We start from the raw sequence: 21,130 nt of genomic DNA on the forward strand, positions 1-21,130 counted from the left end.
CATCAGATAAAGTCTCAGTAGGTCAGGTCACTGCATGGGATAGACTACAAATATTGCAGCAGACAGCATACTAAAGCAGTTAAAAAATGTCCATCCCCCTTAACCCTCTCGCGCACCGTAAGTTTCCAATAAGTTTCTGTCCACTCATCATGCATTTCTCAGGCCCGACCGGCCTTTTTTTGCCGCCGCAATACTCTACATTCCCGGACGTATTTTACCTTCACAGATATATCGTACACCAATAAATTTGGTATCAATGGCTTCATAAAGACTTGTACTAGAACATGCGCAAATAAAAATAGAGGAAAATTTACATAAAAACAATACAAACTTGTTTCAATTCTCCGTATAGAGCACTGTAGACAATAAATCCTAAGTACCAACTCTTCCCCACTCGCTATCTCGAAATTTTGTGGGCCAACTTTTTTAGCCGAATATTTGTTTTGAAGCAGAATTTAGTGAGGATTTTTATGGTATACTCAAATTCCTCATATGCCTATTAGTTCCCGAGTTACACCGAGAAAACTGTATTTTTTTCCTCTCCCATCAGAGTAGGCTAACAACTAAAAATCGCTCAAAGCTCCTCATCTATGCTCCTTAGAAAGATTGCCATATGTTACCATTAAGAAACTTAACCCAACAAATGACACTACCAAATTTGACTCACTTTCACCAAAAACTTAATTTTTAATCAATTTTTTTAACTTTAATGACGCGTTTCGCGTCGTGCGCCAGGACCTTTTACCCTTTGATGACGCGAAACGCGTCATCGTGCGCGAGAGGGTTAAGTGAGTCAGTATGTCAGTCTCTGTCTGTAAGTTCATGTCAGTCATTAAATTACTATGTTACGTATTTGGCAGTTAAATCAGTCTGTCCCTTAAGGGGAGCGTCCGCCATGTCTTAAATAACTAACGTATGAGTCTGATTATAGCCTATTCATGTGAAATAAACGCTTACTTTCAAATCTATAAGTCGAGACATGATAGCAGGAAAAAATAAAATGTACTTTTTTAACAAACTTCAACTCGAAATTCCTCTCTCATCTAATGACCTACGCTGCTGAAAAAAATACCAAAGAAATGTAAAGCAGATCCAAAAGATTCATCATGGAAAATTCTTCAATTTTGTTTTTGTTAAATGCTGAGAATTTTTTCAATTTTGTTGGTGTACCTTACAATACTATTTTTTTCCGAGAATTGTCCTTTGATTGTAAAGAAAATTCACGATGAGAAGCTTGCGCTTCACCTCCTCTTTCCAATGATGTATTTTGTATGAAAATCGGTCAAATAGCAACGACGGAATTTCCGAAAAACTTAAATTAATCCGGTTTTCTAAAAACGAGAGTTAAAGTTCGCAGATTTGTAGAGTTCGCCCTCTAAACCTATAGATGCCTTCCTGGTTGGCATTCTTTACTGAAAGGCAGTTTTATCTTTGTTTTGAAGGACTACATGTGTCTGATGGTGTCCTTTTCTTGGAAACCGAGCCGAAATGCAAAAATTATATCTGGCTCCTCCGGGGTGACTGATGTATGTGTCAGCTCTGCTGCCTCCAAGGCCATCGCAGATGCTAGTTTGCCTCAAGATACCATACGAATATTTTTTAAGCTATTTTCTACGCTAAAACATTTCAATGTATGCACCTGTGTATGAATAAAGCTTTTTATTTATTTATCTTTATTTTGTGTATATATTTTTGCTTTTTATTTATTTATTTATTTATTTTTTTTTTTTCCTTTTTTGTCACTTGCCAGCCTATAGCACCGGTAGACTTTCTTGAGGGGCCTGAATGGTAGTCGTTCCCATCCTGTCATGGTGCAGGCATGTGTTTTAGAGTGACATAAGTGACGAGCGGAAGAGGGCGGGGGGTGGGAATTCAGCCATAACTGTCATATTTGCTTATTTCTTCATAATATTTTTTTGAAATATTAATGGCAGACGCTCCCCTTAATCAGTCACTCAGTCAAATTGACCTGGCACTAAGTCATTATCAGTGACCAAGACTGGGAATCTAATTTATTGGGCATATTTAGTGGTCTTTCAGCAGGATCTATTTTGAGAACTTCATCTCACCCATGTATTGCTATTTCCATTTTACTCATATCTCGCTTATTTTCATTCTTAGGAGGAGGTTCCCTTGTAATTGTTGGGGCAACTGCTAATCTTGCTTATTGGGTAGGGTCAGTTCTAAGCATGCCATTGGGCAATTTATTATTTATGGCAGTCAGTTCTTTATAGTTTTCTTACTCCAGAATTAAGACATCAGCTTGTTGTATTCCAATATCCTCTGTTTATTAACAGACTATTTTTGGTTCTAAGATTTCCTGTCTCAAAAATTTAGACTTTAGATATTCAGAAAGTGGAATTCCAATTATCAAACTACTACAACTATTACTACTTTTGTTACTGCTGCTACTACAACTACTACTACGTACTACTACTACTACTACTACTACTGCACCAGGTTCCACTACCATTGTAATTTATTTACAGAGGTGTGGTGATGGATGGACAAGCATGTATGGTGTTGTAATCTTCCACTTCCGACTGTTACCACCACCACCACCACCACCACCATCCCAATCGTCACAGCTGCAAACGTTCGAGAGGGGTCGGGTCATGTACAGACTACCCGGCCAACGATGTGGTGGCTGTGGTGTTATTGGTGGTTTTAGGGCTCCATTATGGTACCCTGAGGAAGCACAGAAGGTAAGAATTTGTCAAAGGGAACTATTGAAGCAGTCACTGTAGAGGCTATCCACAAATTTTTCAGCTAGCTTTGATCTTTGTCCCACATGACTTGTTAATACAGAAAGTATTGTAGGATCTCATCAGTAACATCTAATTGATGCCTGAAAAATGCAGCTATTATCAAAAATGTTATTTGTATGACATTGAAATACAAGATGATTTGTGCCACTTGTGCAAAATTCTCAGGTTGCAAAATTATGAGTACAGCAGACACACCTATACTACACGTCTCCACACTACACAAAACACCTACTATGTGAGAACCTAAAATTATAACCCAAAAACTCCAAGTGCACGAGTTAAACTCACGGTATGTGATGTGGAGGCAAGGAATGAAGGAACTAGCAAATTCTGCACATAAACTAATACTCCACCCAGTCAAACAAAACAAAATGTGACACAAAAACAGAAACAGGCAATGAAAATGTTGAATAAACCATAAATTGCAGTGTACAGGTCGACCTCGAGATTATTAGCTCAAAATTATGGGTTAGGCCATATAAGCTGTCCCAAAAATAAGGTAGGTTCTCTCTTCCCCGTTATCTCCCTACTTCTTCCCCTCTGTATTTTTAGATGCCCACCTGTGCAGCGCAGGAGGGGTGGAACTACCTTGCGTACCCATCTCTACCTTGGAAAAACCGTTGTGGGTACAAGCAACCATGCCATCAGGCCCTACCGGGAAGAAGCCTACCGGCGCAATAGGCTGCAACGTAAAAAAACAAAACAAAAAAACAGACGACAGTAGTGGCTGAGGAGTAGTGGAAGATGGCCTTCCAAGAGATTCGTAAAGTGGATTGGCAGAGGGACCACACACATTAAAACATTGCCAAAAAGAATTTAAAGAGAAGTGAATGGTCCATGATTGCTGCCGCTTTTTACTCATTCCAGTGTCTTGCTAGGATATGAGCATAGCTGGGCATTATCGCGATAAGTTATCGCGATACTTTATCGATGATAACAAAATTGTGTTATCGGCCATCCGCTACCTATTTAAATATATATCGGTATCTTCGTTACTTTTGTAATCAAACTAGCGATAATCGATAATTTTTTCCGCCTCAGAAAAAAAAAAAACGTTGTTTCCTCCCTACTGCGCATGCGTATGAATAAACTTCGGAGTATGAAATATCTTCGGTGAAGAGATTTCATACTTAGATCATCAACATTAAAACACTAGGTTATTTTTTATGTTAGACTCAAAAATCAATATATTAAAGAGTAAAATCATTTAACTTTGCCCAAAAAATGATTATTCACTGCCTCAAATTTGATATTCCATATATTCGTTTGTGAGCATGCCATAGTATTGAAGGCACCCGGTGTTGTGTTATTTGGTGTCCCATCGTCAAAAGCTGGCGCTTGTATTTACAAACACTGGTCTCTCGTGAATGCACAAAGCTTTTTAACACATTAAGAGTTGCTAGAAGACTGAATCAGACATAGACTACCACCATCTTCGCCTTTTCTAGAACGACACTCTGTACATATAAATACAACTCGTACATAGAGTGTCGTTCTAGAAACAGCGAGGATGGTGGTAGTGGTACTGTATCTGATTTAGCCTTCCAGCAACTCTTAATTACGGTTAAAAAGCTTTGTAAGACTGTACAGGTCTACGCTTGCTGGTCTGAGCATGCGCCGTTCACGAGAGGCCAGTGTTTGTTAACAAAAGCGCCAGCTTTTGACGGTGGGGACGCCAAATAACACTACACCGGTTTAGGCGTTTCTAGTATTACCGTCCTTATGTACGTGTCAACGTGTGGTTTTCAGGTTTTATAAGTTTTCTAAAATACAAATAATGAAAAATTGAATTCATCTACGTTTTCTATTTGAAATATCAATATAGTATCGTTTTAGCCTATCGGACTTATCGCTAGCTAGTATCGGAATTGTGGATTTATATCGGGTATCGGTTATCGGTTATTGCCTATATTTGTGTCTCCAGTTAACGAATATCGGTTATCACCGATAAGGTTTTTCATTATCAGTTATCGGTTATCGGGAATAAGGTTTTCTGTTATCGTGCCCAGCTATGGATATGAGTGGGTCTACCATTTCCACTACAGTATCCTCCCGAGTTTCGTGCTATCCGAGTTTCATGATCCTCAAGTTTCACACTCAATCCTAAATTCTTACCATCCCGACTTTCGCGCATTATCACCACGATTTTTGCGCTGCTTTGACATTCACGGGTCACGTCTACCTACTATTGGCGTCACGTGCGATTCCTCAAGGCGGTGTCGCACTGGCTGTTTTCCTTCACTGTTGGGGCTATTGGCAACTGCGGTTGCCCGTGCTCCCAATCGGGAGCAAGTTGTCGGTTGTCCGTACGGATGGAAAACAGTTGGGGGTATGAGCAACCGCGCGGCTGTATGTAAACAAATAGACGACGGCAGTGGCTGAGGAGTGAGGAGCAATGGAAAATGGCCAACCAAGAAACTCGTAAAGTAGACTGGCAGAGCTGCTTTGTTTACTATTTAATCGATACAGGGCGACTGCTTTGTTTACATTGTGAAAACAGACAACCGACCTTGGCCGTGTGTGACGCACACCCAGAAAAGTTGGAGTTGCTGGTTGCCCCTGTCGCCAACGCAGTTGGAGGAAAAAGGCCCAGTGTGACACCAGCAGCTTAAAGGCGTGGTCACACAAGCTAGTTTCTCTGAAATTTTCCACCAAAATTATCTTACGATGATTTTCTGCCTCGAATTTATCCTGAAGTTTGGTCACACAGAGGACTGTTGCATTCTGGGATATATTAGCTGAAAAGCAAAACAAACAATGGATCCAGACATTGCAGAGTTTGCTTTGTGGTGCTTGCTGAAGAAAAAGAAAAAAATGAAAAGAAAGCATTTGTTGGTTCGTGAGTGGTTAGCTCGAAGACAAAGGGAGTGTGTGTTACAGCTTGCTACTGTTAAATGCTATGAGAATGTACGTAACAGTGAGCACCCAGACATGATGAGGCAGTGGCTACGCATGGACAAGACTCAAATCCAAGACCAGCTCAACCTGATTTCTCCAAGTTTATCTACCTTCATGGAACTCATTGTGGTAATGGAATAAACACGCGGATAGCTACTGAACTGATCAGCTGATACGCTCTTCTTGTTCTTGTGACCACAACTTACCGACCTCACGAGAAAATAACCGACATGCTGGTGACTGAGTTTCTGACGCCAATTTCAATGAGTTTCCCGTGAAATGCAGCCGACTTTGAATCTCTGTACAAAATTCTTGAGAAACTAGTGGTTGAGTGACCGTGATCACACGTGCTGCGGCGAGATTCACAGAGATGCATGGTAATGGCCCGCGGTAAAAGCTACGAACTAATGATTTAACTATCAACGCTGACTTCAGATTCACAAAGCTTTTGTTTTGTCATAGTTAGAGGCCCCTGATTGGATGAGCGCCGTTGATGACGTCATCGGACTCAGCGAATCACAAGCGTATTTTCAGAACTGTCAGCCAATCGTAAGGCAGCCAGCTGCTGTCAGCTGCGGCTTCAAAACGACCCGATCTCTTCACATTTTCTTTCTTTTTTCACAGTACAGTCAAACCTCACCATTTGCGCACATATGGGCGGTTTGAAGGTGCACAAATGGTTAACTTAATAACCTATAGGTAAAAATACATAGGGGCGGTCACGGCCTCCAAAAAACCCTACCAGCAAAAAACCAAACCAAAAAAAGGTCTGCTGGCAGGAAACACGTCATACTCACGGCCAATCTCTCTCTTTTTTTCTTCCACTGTCCACCTTCTTAATCACTTCCACCTGTGCTATGGTCATCATCGGGTTCTGGGCTTTAGGCTTCGATGACGCTGCATGCAGCATGATGGTGGTGCAAAGGTGAGGCAGAAAACATTGAATAATCGCAGTCACCACGAGACGAGGAGAGGCGATCGGGTTATGGCGGGAAACGACATGCGTACGTTAGCAGTGTTCTTCACTGGCGGCAGAGGGCGCGTGGGTGGTAGACAGCTGTAGCTCGCCAGCGGACGCCATTTTGCCGCCGAACAGCTAGTAAACGTCCTCAGAAGATCAGTGGACACCATTTTGCTGCCAGAACAGCTATTAAACGTCCTCAGAAGATCAGCGGACACCATTTTGCTGCCAGAACAGCTAGTAAACGTCCTCAGAAGATCAGCGGACACCATTTTGCTGCCAGAACAGCTAGTAAACGTCCTCAGAAGATCAGTGGACACCATTTTGCTGCCAGAACAGCTAGTAAACGTCCTCAGAAGATCAGCGGACACCATTTTGCTGCCAGAACAGCTAGTAAACGTCCTTAGAAGATCAGTGGACACCATTTTGCTGCCAGAACAGCTATTAAACGTCCTTAGAAGATCAGCGGACACCATTTTGCTGCCAGAACAGCTAGTAAACGTCCTTAGAAGATCAGCGGACACCATTTTGCTGCCAGAACAGCTAGTAAACGTCCTTAGAAGATCAGCGGACACCATTTTGCTGCCAGAACAGCTAGTAAACGTCCTTAGAAGATCAGCGGACACCATTTTGCTGCCAGAACAGCTAGTAAACGTCCTTAGAAGATCAGTGGACACCATTTTGCTGCCAAAACAGCTAGTAAACATCCTTAGAAGATCAGTGGACACCATTTTGCTGCCAGAACAGCTAGTAAACGTCCTTAGAAGATCAGCGGACACCATTTTGCTGCCAAAACAGCTAGTAAACATCCTTTGAAGATCAGTGGACACCATTTTGCTGCCAAAACAGCTAGTAAACATCCTTTGAAGATCAGTGGACACCATTTTGCTGCCAAAACAGCTAGTAAACATCCTTTGAAGATCAGTGGACACCATTTTGCTGCCAAAACAGCTAGTAAACATCCTTTGAAGATCAGTGGACACCATTTTGCTGCCAAAACAGCTAGTAAACATCCTTTGAAGGTCAGTGGACACCATTTTGCTGCCAAAACAGCTAGTAAACATCCTTTGAAGGTCAGTGGACACCATTTTGCTGCCAAAACAGCTAGTAAACATCCTTTGAAGGTCAGTGGACACCATTTTGCTGCCAAAACAGCTAGTAAACATCCTTTGAAGATCAGTGGACACCATTTTGCTGCCAAAACAGCTAGTAAACATCCTTTGAAGATCAGTGGACACCATTTTGCTGCCAAAACAGCTAGTAAACGTCCTCAGAAGATCAGCAGACGCCATTTTGCTGCCGGTGAGACGCCGTTACCATAGTGGTGAGGTGCGCAAATGGCAAGACCCCTGCGCAAATGGTGGGATGATGGCCGCAAATTAAGGCCGCGCAAATGACGAGGGCGCAAATGATGAGGATTTACTGTATGTATTTTGAGATAGCAAGGGAGTAAAGGGGGCTGGAACCAATAAGCACTTTTTCAGTGTTTTCAATACCCCGAGTTTTGCGATCTGCGAGTTTAGCGCTATACCTATGGAACGAAGCAAGCGCGAAACTCGGGAGGGTACTGTAGTTCAAAAAAGTTATTTCTTCATTCAATAAAAATTGTAGAAGGACTCCCGGTCTTCATAGTACAGTTCTCTGACGAGGTATGGGCAAACACTCCTGTCCTCCTGTCTTTCAAGCCATGATTGTGCCCACAACTGCTTCTTCCTTTGATTGAACTGTAGTAACAAGTCCATAATTTGAGTAATGTCAGTACAAGCCACAACAGCCCTTATATTTGCAAACGGTGCTGTGTGGATACAGGGCGACTGGTTTGTTTATGTTGTGAATACGGGCAACCAACTTTGGACGTGTGTGACGCATATCCAGAAAAGTTAGAGTTGTCGATTGCACCTACCGCCAATGCGGCTAGAGGAAAAAGGCCCAGTGTGATACCATCTTGAGACCCCATTCCCATTGTTTTCTGCTTTGAGCCCTTTTGTCATATGGTGAACAAAGGGAATCCACTTTCACATCAATATAGTACAGGTGCATATAAGTATGTGAGCCTTGTTGATATCCTGTGGCATGACCATGTAGCACTTGGTGAAGGAGGCAGTGGTGCCAAAAAAGGTCAGTCAGTCAGGGCAGTGCCGCCCATGTACCATTTTTTCATTGCAACATTTGGAATATGTATTACAACTACGTGAATTCCTACTACGCAAGCTCGTTTGTAGCTCATATAGTTGCATAATAGGCATGCCTACTGTATTTTGGTCAGGATCACTGCATCCTGACTTAATGGAAGGAAAAAAGTGTGGGGGGGGGGAAGATCATATAGGGGTACTACAAGCAACAATAGGAATATGAACTTTTAGTGTTGAAAAAAATCAAAACATAAATTATGGCTAATATCTGTATGATCTAAACTTCTCTTACTTCTCTTGATATCCAAGTTCACTGCTTTTCCAGCATTTGTTAAAACAATAGGGAACTAATTATCAATATAAACCTCTACAACCATGGTTTAAACTTTTTATTATCATGCCCCCTTTGAAACGGGTCTTTCCCTCCATGCCCCTCTTGCATGTTAGCCCACGCTCTTGTTAAAAAAACATAATTACAAATCCAAAACAGAAATGTTAACTTTTCTTCTTGGGCTCGCTCGCCCTAGAAATTACTAATGCTTCCCTATGGGGATGTGCCCCTTAGTTTAAGAACCATTTCTCTACACAGACTAATAAATTTTCTAACTCTGCAAAATCATCCAATAAAACGACTAACTTCTGTATGGACAAGGCTCTCCATGCTGACCCGATTACTCTTCCATTTCTCTTGATTCCTGGCATCACTGTGGTCACAAAACACACAAAAGGCAACTGTATATAAGCCCATACCAGGGTTGATAATTGACCTAGGCTTATATCAACACCTTGACTGTGGATTTCCTACAAGAAGACCTCACCAAGCTATAGGAATGGAACAAAAAGTGGTTGCTACAATTCAATGAAAAAAAATATAAAGTCATGCACCTTGGGAGGGGATATCCAGCATACCAATACCACAAGGGAAACATAGAGACAGAGAAAGACCTGGGAGTATATGTTACCAGGCTACCAGTGAAAACCAAATCCGTGCCAATCACAGCAGACAGGTTAACACCTAGAGATTGTCATACCGATGTTTGCTATTTTTTAGCTCTATTGTATAAGTTTAGACTTCTTAACACTGGAAAATCATATTAACTCGTAAATTGCGCAATTGAGATTCGGGAATAGCTCCTGGGTGCGCAATAAATGGCAAAAAAATAACCTGCTGGAAAACAATTTTTAGTATTACAACACCCAAGAGAGACATGTTGAGCACCAAAAAGTGTAAAAAAATTAATAATTCACCTAATGTGGCACTGATGGCTGGATAAAGGTCAAGGATATAAGGCGACCTTGGGATGCGCTGGTAGTGACGGGGTAGATAGGACGGTGGCAAAGGGAAGATGACACACGGCACAGTCACGTCTGAACATTATCTTGCAACTAATTATTCATTCCAGTTACAACAAACTAAATAAATCACAGGAAACATCACTTTGTCAATTTCCAGTAACATTTGCTTGCATTTTTATTTTTAGCACATTCACCTTTCAGATCACCTATTTTATTTTCCCTAACCCTAAACCAGGGGTTCCCAACCTTTTTGTTCCTCTGTACCCCTTGGGCATTTTTATAGGTTCCCGTGTACCCCTAAAATTTAGGATAAAAAAATGTAATATTATGATATTATTTTATAATGAAATCTGCATGTGTAGACTGATGATATAATTTAAATAACAGTTTTGCTTACTAAAATGAGGAAATCGAAAAAAAAAACATGACATTGTGCAATTTGAGAGCATATTACAACACCATGTATTGTACAGTTGTGGTTATTCTCTTGGACCCAATGTACCCACTGAAAAGTGCAAATGTACTACAGGTAACTCGATTTACGCGAGTTTGGTTTACGCGTTTTTTAAATAATGCGGGGTCCAAAATCCAAATAAATGTTTAATCTACACTTTTTTATTTTATTTATGCGCGATATTTTATGCAGTGGCCACCAGATGTCTCATGCAACTGGACTCACACGGTGCCACAGCCACACAGCTGAGCTCAGTTCTTCCCGCGCGCCACTTGAATAACAATACAGTACCCACACTGGTACGCTACTCAACAATAGGGGTGGGGAGGTACCGGTACCAGTACCGGTACTAACGGTACCAGCTATACGGTACGGTACCGGTACCAGACTGCTCGGTACCGGTACCAATACTAGCCAGTCGTTCATGGTGTCCCTCATTTCTTTCTCACTCACATGAGTGAGGCTGAGACTGAGTGCTTGAGTGGATATCTCGGTGATATGGATATTCTCTCTCTCTCTCTCTCTCTCTCTCTCTCTCTCTCTCTCTCTCTCTCTCTCTCTCTCTCTCTCTCTCTCTCTCTCTCTCTCTCTCTCTCCACTGAATGAAGTGAATATTTATTTTTCAATAGAAACCTACCTCTTGTTTGATTTACATTGTTTTTGATTTACGCGACCTCTTCAAGGACACAATACTCGCGTGAATCGAGTTACCTGTACTGGGGGTACATGTACCCCAGGTTGGGAACCCCTGCCCTAAACTATTTACAATTTACCTCATACTGTGCTTTTCAGTATTCTTTCAGTATGTGATACTCAGTGGAACAGGGTAAAGCACACATTGGTACTTGACATTCTGCGCACATAGTAACGACCATTTTTCTTGACCTCTCACGTTTGTTTGTAGAGGTACATACATGACGCCATCTCTATTGTTTGTGTCTTTTTTCTGTGTCCGGTAAATATTCTAACTTGTGTCTGGTGAGGTACGTAGTGCTTACACAGGAGTCTGTCAGGACCATGTGTCATGCCCCGAGAGCTTCATTTTCTCTTTTTCTATTTTCCTATTCTCCAACACGACCTCTGCGTGTATCGAAACACACGAGAAATTAATCATGATCAGGGTATTCGCCGGCTGCCTGGGATTGAACCCGCGACCAGCATGACGGGAGAGCCACTCCTTACCGAGTCAGCCAAAGAGGTACCCCGCTGGCTAAGTGGGATATGGGAGGCTCATTCATCAGGAATAGTCGCTGCACTACACGACTTTCCCGCCATGCAGATTAATTTCTGTGTGTTGACATTGTCCCTCTGAGACATACCTCCAACTCTCCCATTTTCTATTACCCTCGGAGAGCATGGGCCATCCTACCAGTTACCCCTTTGGGGAAACTCAACAGAATTGCAGGAGAGGATGCCCACTGCTATGCCACCAGTCATGCCCCGGGATTTTTATTTTTCTATGTTCTCTATTTTCCAACACGTCCTCTGCGTGTATCGAAACACACGAGAAATTAATCAAGATCAGGGTATTCGCCGGCTGCCTGGGATCGAACCTGCGACCAGCGTGACGGGAGAGCCACTCCTTACCGAGTCGGCCAAAGAGTTACCCCGCTGGCTAAGTGGGTTATGGGAGGCTCATTCATCAGGCATAGTCACCGCACTACACATGTGACTCTACGTGGTCCTGGAGCTGTACCTGCCACTGTCCCATATTTCTCCAGAAGCTGGTAGACTACATTGTAAGATTCTTTTTTTTTTTTTTTTTTTTTTTTTTTTGCCAGTCTTGACTAAATGCATGTTAATATGCATTCAGCATTGTAACATCAACAACATGAAAGAATAGCATATGGTACCATTTGACACATTTTCTCACACATTCAATACCAGCAAGCTGACAGTCACTTTTGTCGACTAGGCGCATATTCATGTTGTAATCAATGACAGCATCTGGCTTTCTAATTCTTTCATGTGTCCTGTGGTCTTCCTTGTCAGTGTCCTGCATGTGTCCTTGATGAACAGTAGTGAGCATGGTCACGTCATGTTTGTCATGCCAGTTTATGGCCAGGACTTTTCCACTCTTTTGCAGGTCCACATTACCAGGAACAAGTCGTGCTTCAAATTTTGGCATATGTTTCCTGTTCTTACGCACTGTGCCACATGACCCAGTCATATTTTCCAGTAAATACTGACACAGACTAGGGCGCTAGTGTACCAGTTATCGGTATATAGGATATGTCCCTTACCCATGTACCTTTCCATCATTTTCTTCACAACTGCACCAGATACTCCCAAAGGGTCACCTTGTGGAATGTCAGCAGGGGTGCCAGTATACACTATTGCATCTAAAACTATTCCTGTTTCGCAGTCACAAAGGATAAAGAATTTGACGCCGAACCTATGCCTTTTTGAAGGTATATACTGTTTGAAAATAAGTCTCCCCTTGAACAACACCAGGCTTTCATATATAACAACCTTGCAAAAATGATAAAAGAATTGTCTGTACTTCTCAGTAATCATGGTAAATACTCTTCTAACCTTCCACAAAAGATCATTTTCATCACGTTCGTTATTGTTATGGAAATGTAGAAACCTTATCAATAAAAGGAATCTCTCTTTTCATGAATTTCCCAAAAATTGACGTTGGCATCAATTTTCCAATAATCACTCAGCACATGTTTTTATATATATATATATATATATATATATATATATATATATATATATATATATATATATATATATATATATGTGGCATCAGTAGTAACATAGCAAAAAAACATACATTTCTTCTATGTTTGTGTCTGACCAGCGATGAACCCGTGATATTGGGATGAATGTAGCATGCTCCATAGTGTATTTGTAATAGCTGTTTGTTTGTGACACAACAAGCTGCATTACCTGGTCATCAATGTATGTTTCAAAATAGTCAACCTCTTGTGCATCATTATCAAGAGGCCAGTCATTAGTCACACCAGCAATATTCCTGTCAAAGTTATGAATGTCTGGCACAAAGTCTGATCCGTCAGATCAGACGAATGGAGTACGCGTTGTCTCACGTCTCTAAGGCTCCTGTTCTCCCTCTGCCTCCCCCTCCTCTCCCACACCAGCTGACACCCCTCCCTCACTCAGTTCATTAGCTGAGTCTTCTATGCCCCCACTGTTGTTTTCCACATCTTTCTGCCACTCTGGATCATCAGACAGATGACAGTGATTCATCAGGGTCTACTAGCATTGGTAAAAATTTTGTTGGTGTCAGTGACTGACTAGGCTGGCTAGTAACTTTTCGTACTGTTGGAGAGGCAGCGTGTCTGTGACCTTGAGGGCCAGAAGCATGCTTACGCTTGACACGCTTCCTCAGACCAGCTGAATCTGATGGTTGAATACTATCTGAATCACTCTTACTTTCAGTTTTGTCTACTACAATCTTTCTCTTTACCAATACCTTCTTTTTACCACCTCCCATGTCTCCCCCATGGTCACGACTGCAGGAGCTATGGGGCTGGTTAGCATCAGTAGATGACATACTTCCACTCTCCACGACTGCTAAAAAGCAACTAATATGATGATGATGACTACATGGTGCGAAAGAGGGATGATGTTGCCACACGAGGTTCATTGGAATATTCTTTGGCATCGCGGGAAATATAAATATCTACCTTGGAACATGTGTCATCTTAACCCTATAAGCTCCGACGTTTTCAAATTTTCGCGCTTCTAACACCTAGCATCGTACTCATTTATCTGAACAATGATAACGCTCATGAACACTAAGTACTGGTACCGAATCAATAGTGTAAAACAATAATGAATAATGAGTGAAAAGAAGCTAGTGGAAAGTAAAAAAAAAAGAGTAAAAAAAAAACGGAGGTAACTCTCTCTCTCTCCCCCTCCCTCCCTCCCTCTGTCGCTCGTCACAGGCTTGGAGGAAGAATGGAGACATCTCCACTTGGCAGACAAATGTCGTATACACACATCATGTATGTAGCTACCTCGCAGTTGATTTTATTATTCAGGAAAAATCAGCACAAAATAGACAGCGATGATGATAAGAGATACGTACAAGTGTGTCTGAGAGAGGGAGAGAGAGAGAGAGAGAGAGAGAGAGAGAGAGAGAGAGAGAGAGAGAGAAAGTAAAGCTGCCAACAATGGCGAGTTAGCTTGTAAGATCAGATATCTCATATGAAAATTAATGGGTAAGAATACCTTAAAATGGTGAAAATATTGAATAGAAGTACATCATATCCATTATAATAGGGTTTTGTAAGGCTATAGTGAGAGTTTGAACGTAAAACAATTTTGATGAGGCACGCTGGCTGTCTGGCAACACCTGGCAATGTTTACATTTGAAGGTCGATGCCTCAGACGAAGACCCAGGACTTACGCCTGCCCAGGACCAACTTTAGCTCCTCACGCCGAGTCTCAGATTAACACCTAGAATATAGGACTCCACAGGGCCGGTTTGGGCTCTTTAAGGGTCCGTTTCAAGGGTTTGCCTCCAATAAATTGTTTTCTGCGAAAAAAATTCCATAGAATTATAGAAAGAACAGCTTTTCTAACGGTATACTATTATATATGTACGTAGATAAATTGTGTCAGAATTTTTTTTATTACCCGTATATACCGCGCCAGCGCGTCTCGGAGTGTTGACCTCTCATGATCGTACGCATGGTACTCTTAGCAGAAAAATTACCAAAAATTGGCTTTTTCCCCAATTCTTTAAAAATTTTCTACACCACTCACTCATTCCTAGCTGGCAACTCTGGATCGTGAATCAGAGCCGTGGGGTGCTCTCTGCTTCCTCACACGTCTCAGTTATCAACCCGCCCTTGTCACACGTGGGTATACAGCATTTCCCTGCAGAAATCTCGCAGTTTTTGTGCTTGAAAACATGCCACAACCTTTTAAGAAGGCTCAGAGGAGGAGAGAATGTGCTATAGCTGTCAGGAGGAGGCAGCTAGAGACACAAAGAACCTCTACAGCCACTACAACATCCGGTGTTGAGGGGGAGCTGGCACTTCCTGATACCCCAATCAAGAATGGATATTATCCTTGCAAAAGAAGGGGACCGGATGCCTGGGAATAATACTTTATGCAGAAAACTCTCTGAGACCTATACAGCCTCCAGCAACGTTCATACAAAGTGATATAGATCATGATTTAGAAAAGTGTCTTTTTCTCAATTCTAAAGTTGCTCGCACATAATGCGGAACTACTTCAAAAGTTCTGAACGTATCAAAAAAAAAATTCACCAAAAAAAAAGGGCGTTAAAAGATGTAAATTTCCATGCCGAATTTTTTGCTCTATATGTCTTCAAACATTAGTTATGAATTTCTTTGTTGGATTTTTTGGGAGGAAAAAAATATATATAATATTATTTTTCCTGACTTTTAAATATATCTTATCAAAAATATCTGGCTTCCAAATGCAAGGAATACAATGTTGCATACGGTGTTAGGAAATCATGTAAATTGGATAAAAACTTTACGACTAGTTCCGATTTTTTTTAAGGGTGGAAAAACTGCAAAAAATGTAAAAACTGAAAAACTATTCTTCGAATTCAGCTGCAAATTGGACATACCCATCTCAGAACAACCCCAATTAACATATAATTAAATAATAATAATTGGCCCAAAAATAAAAAAATAAAAATTCAGTGAAACGAATTCCTTAACCCTTTCATTGCTAAATGCTCACAGCGAGCGTTAGGCATATGTGCTGGTGGTGCTAAACGCTCGCTGTGAGCTCCAGCCACACTCAAATCTCCTGCGTATGAGAGTGTTCCAATACTATATTTCTCACAACACAGGATTGCCAATTGAGTGGGTTCTTCACTAAATTTGGTGGAAAATCATATCAGCAAATCTACGGATGAGTAATTGGTGGATGTTCTTGCCTAATATAGTTGCATTTTTGCATAGCTTCACCTGTCACCTGACTGATTCTTTGGCCAAATAGTTGTAAATATTGCAGTCGGCAATACTACCTACCTTGCCAGAATCTCAAGGAGAGATGTCCGCAGTTCCCTCAATATGGCTGATCGCACACGCACTGAGGTAAGTGTTAACATTCAACACTCCCTGAACGTGCATGTACGTTCGCAAGAGAGGCCTACATAACCGACTCCTATAGGTCTGGACCTCCTTTTTCTAATGGTGTTTTTGGTTTTTAGCTGTGATGAATAGTTTTTGAGATACAGAGGTTAAAAGAGACCCAGCATTGGGCTGCCTGACTGCGCCTGAGGGGATAGTCGTGTCTCGCACTGTAGTGCCGACTTGCCTGATGGGCGAGCCTCCCATAACCCACTTAGCCAGGGGGGTACCTCTTTGGCCGACTGGTAAAGGAGTGGCTCTCCTGTTGCTCTGGTCGCTGGTTCGATCCCCGACGCCAGCAAACCTTTCCTTGTCTGGATTAATTTCTTGTGTGTTTCGTTACACGCAGAGATTGTGTGTGAGTGTAGTAAAGAGTAAAAATTCTGGCATTTCACTGGTGGCAAAAGCGGTAGGCATCCTCTCCTGTGGTTCTGTTGTGTCACCCTGAGAGGGTAACAGGTAGAGTGATGGCCCATGCTCTCCGAAGTTCATAGAAAATGGGAACTCAACACACAGAAATTAATCTAAATGGGAATGGGGAGACGTGTAGTGCCGACTTGCCTGATGGGTGAGCCTCCCATAACCCACTTAGCCAGGGGGGTACCTCTTTGGCCGACTGGTGAAGGAGCGGCTCTCCCGTTGCGCTGGTCGCGGGTTCGATCCCCGATGCCGGCAAACCTTTCCTTGTCTGGATTAATTTCTCGTGTTTCGTTACACGCAGAGATCGTGTGTGAGTGTAGTAAAGAGTAAAAATTCTGGCATTTCAGCACCACGCTCAAAGGAAGGGTTAAGACGAGCCTGAGATGAAGTGTTAGCATTATAAATATGGGCCCAGGTCCCTAAAGAAAACCTACCAGCACTATAGGCCAGACCGTTAGAAAAATAAGAAGAAAATGATCAATTTATACACTCACTATATTAATGTGATCCTTGTTTTTGCTTCCCTTTGGCCAAAGTTGGTATTTCAGGTGAATATCTGGATACCTGGAGTTCCACACAACCCTCAGAATGGTCCATTGTAAGCCTCCTGTGGTGGGGGTTGAGGATGTGCTTCATTTGTGAAAATATCTGCTCACACTAAATTAGTCTTTAAATTCATTAAAAAGACAACTCATCCATTGAAATTTTGGGTCAAAACAATTTAGTAACAGGTCTTTGGGGATGAACTGCAGCACCTAACCTCACCTAGACCTAATAAATGTAAATTAATAAAGACTAGTCTTTACCTAGATGAAAAATTCCAAAAAAAATGCTGAGGTAGGATTAACCCGGTAGCAGCGGGGATCATGTTTCTTAATGGTCCCTCCAAGCGAGAAAAATGAGAAAAAATCACCCCTCACACAAACCATTTCATAATAAATATCAAAGCATTTGTGATCAGGTTATGTATCATCTGTTTTGGGGGGTTTATATCATGGCACAAATTTGGCCCATCACTGCTACACGGCAAAGCCACAAATTTGGCCCGTCGCTGCTACCGGGTTAAAATTGCAGACCTCACACACTGTGCCTGTCATCCTATTGTAATACCAAAACACCACCTAGCTAATAGTAGATAAGGCACATAAAAATACTATTCATAAAGGGATGTCTGACACTTTAGCCAATATAAGGAAACAGTATTAGATCCCTCAGGGTAGCCAGGCAGTAAAACACTACCTTAAATCTTGTCAAATATGGAAACGATATGAGGGGTGACCTGTCAAACTCTTTCGTCTCTGCCTATCAACATCTACCTTTCCTGCCTGCTGGAAGCATGCCTTCGTACAGCCTGTGCCTAAGAAGGGTGACAGTTCCAATCCCTCAAACTACCGCCCTATAGCTTTACTTTCCTGTCTATCTAAAGCTTTTGAATCAATCCTTAACCGGAAGATTCAAAAGCACCTTTCCACTTCTAACCTTCTATCTGATCGCCAGTATGGGTTCTGCAAGGGGCGTTCTATTGGCGATCTTCTTACTCTCTTAACTGATTCTTGGTCATCCTCTCTTAGCAGTTTCGGTGAAACTTTCTCAGTTGCGCTAGACATATTGAAAGCCTTCGATAGAGTCTGGCACAAGTCTCCTTTTTAAACTGCCCTCTTTTGGATTCTATCCCTCTCTCTGTTCCTGTATCTCCAGTTTCCTTTCCAGCTGTTCCATCTCTGCTGTGGTAGATGGTCACTTCTTCCCCTAAACCTATCAAAAGTGGTGTTCCACAGGGCTCTGTTCTATCACCCACATCAGCCGATAGAGTCGGTCTATTGGCATCCTCCACTCCCCTTCATGAGCCGTCACCCGGCAAGGGTCTGTGGTCCCTCCTCAGAGGGGCGTACGCGCTTGACCCTGACAGCCTTCATATAGCCCTTCTCCCCACCCGTGAGGTGGCAGAAAAAAAAGCGTCATGTCAGCATTCCCAAAACTTTCAGATTTTGGAATTTTGGATAAAGGATTCTCAACCTGTACTACCATATTACTAATATTACTATCATTTTCAGGTCATTACCAACTTATACTACAAGATTGGATCACTGATGTACAACTTGGTGACTCCACACCAGATACGGACACGAAGACTTGGCCGACCGTGTGCCCATCACAACCGAAGACTATGTGAGGGATGCGTGAATGGTGTATGCAAGACTGAACGCGCTTGAAAATGAGTATGTGTCTGTGTGTGTGTGTGTGTGTGTGTGTGTGTGTGTGTGTGTGCTTTATTCATTATTGCACTTTTATAAAGTTACAGGAGTCATATTCACAGTGTTGTGTTATAGAGCATTTTATTATACATATTTAAATGTTTTGCATTCTTTGTGTTCCATGGTTTGTTTAGTACACTTTGCTGCTGAGGTCTTATGATCCATAATCAGAGTGTTCCCAAGTTTCAATATGTAGTTTCCTTTTGATGTGAGATTCATTATGTAGGTACTCATTATTTCCTCATTACGTATTTGTTTGCTGAAGAAATATCACCGTTTTCCATCTCTATGGTAATATTAGTTTTTCCTTTTACGCTTCATAAATTTAACTTCTTAGTTTCAAAGCCTAATTTTTGGTGATCCGCTGAGCATGTCAGCTTTTTTATGCTTTAATCAAGTTTTCCTGTCATCTGAATATTCATAGAATTAGCATTTTAAATTCTTTAATTATCTTTTCTGCTATTTTTTATATTTATACAAGGAAACATGATTTATACATGTAAAAAAGACCTAGTGCTAACATAATAATCTGGAACTTCTCTGGTTGTCTGTTCCCTTCAAGATCCATTCTCTATTATCAGTTTTAATCTTTTTCATGCAATTTTAGTTATATGCTTTCCAACAGTGTCTTATACTTGAATACTGCATTCTTCAGTTTTCACTATGTGTGTGTGTGTGTGTGTGTGTGTGAGAGTGAGTGAGTGAGTGCACATGTGCATGCATGGGCATGTATATTCTGCATGCATGTAGAAGAAACAAAAGTACAAATGTAGTACAAATGTTCTAACATTGCACATATATATATATATATATATATATATATATATATATATATATATATATATATATATATATATATATATATATATATATATATATATATATATATATATATATATATATATATATATATATATATATATATATATATATATATATATATATATATATATATATATATATATATATATATATATATATATATATATATATATATGTACAGTATACCCTGCATAAGTCGGACCAATTTGGGGGAAGGCCAATCCGAGTTATCCAACAATCCGAGTTGCCCGAGGGATTTTTTTTTTTTTCCCCCCCACATTTTGCACGCCTGTTACCACTAACAGTTGAAATGGTGTGTGTAATGCATTACGTAAATAGGTACTACATACATGGCGTACACGCACATACACACGCGGCGTACACACACACAGGCGTGCACGTCGTTCACACACACACACACACACACATAAACATGCGGCGCGGACACACACACACACACACACACACACACACACACATGATAAAGCAACAATAAGGGCTACAGGGCAAGCGAAAGCTGAGGGAAACACTGCCACGCACTTGCTAAGTCAGCTGTGTAAACACTGATCTTGACGCCGGCAGTGCCGCGGCACACGCGCCTGTTTGGCGTCTCCAACGGCTCGGACATCTGCTCAAATGACTTGGACAATGTAAGAGCTATCAAGGGTATTTTAACCAGTATATAAGCCGAGTGGCTTAAAATTACTCAATCAAAGGGCAAAAAGTGCCTACCGGTGCACTCGGGATTGAACGTAAAAAAAATAATAAATAAATAAATAAAACATCCTGAAAGTGTCCGACTTATCCGATATCCGGCATATTCAGGTCCGACTATTATTATTATTATTATTACTATTATTAAGCAGGGTTTACTGTATATATATATATATATATATATATATATATATATATATATATATATATATATATATATATATATATATATATATATATATATATATATATATATAAAACATGCAATGTAAAAATAACAGTACCTATAGTACAAATGAAGTACAAATTTATTAATATCAT

General features: G+C 41.1%; 1 protein-coding gene across 2 annotated transcripts in view; it reads left to right on the top strand.

Annotated features, from left to right (window-relative positions):
* LOC126999216 (zyxin-like) overlaps positions 1-20,062 on the top strand; it is a 75,378-nt gene extending 55,316 nt beyond the window's left edge. For both annotated transcript variants that reach the window (XM_050861545.1, XM_050861544.1), the window contains exons 4-5: positions 2,490-2,705; positions 19,073-20,062. In XM_050861545.1, the coding sequence (XP_050717502.1) occupies positions 2,490-2,500 (11 nt within the window). In that variant the 3' untranslated portion in view covers positions 2,501-2,705; positions 19,073-20,062. The remainder of the gene's footprint in view (positions 1-2,489; positions 2,706-19,072) is intronic.
* The last annotated feature ends 1,068 nt before the right edge of the window (positions 20,063-21,130 follow it).

The sequence above is a fragment of the Eriocheir sinensis genome, chromosome 16, assembly GCF_024679095.1.
Source record: "Eriocheir sinensis breed Jianghai 21 chromosome 16, ASM2467909v1, whole genome shotgun sequence".
Classification (NCBI taxonomy): domain Eukaryota; kingdom Metazoa; phylum Arthropoda; class Malacostraca; order Decapoda; family Varunidae; genus Eriocheir; species Eriocheir sinensis.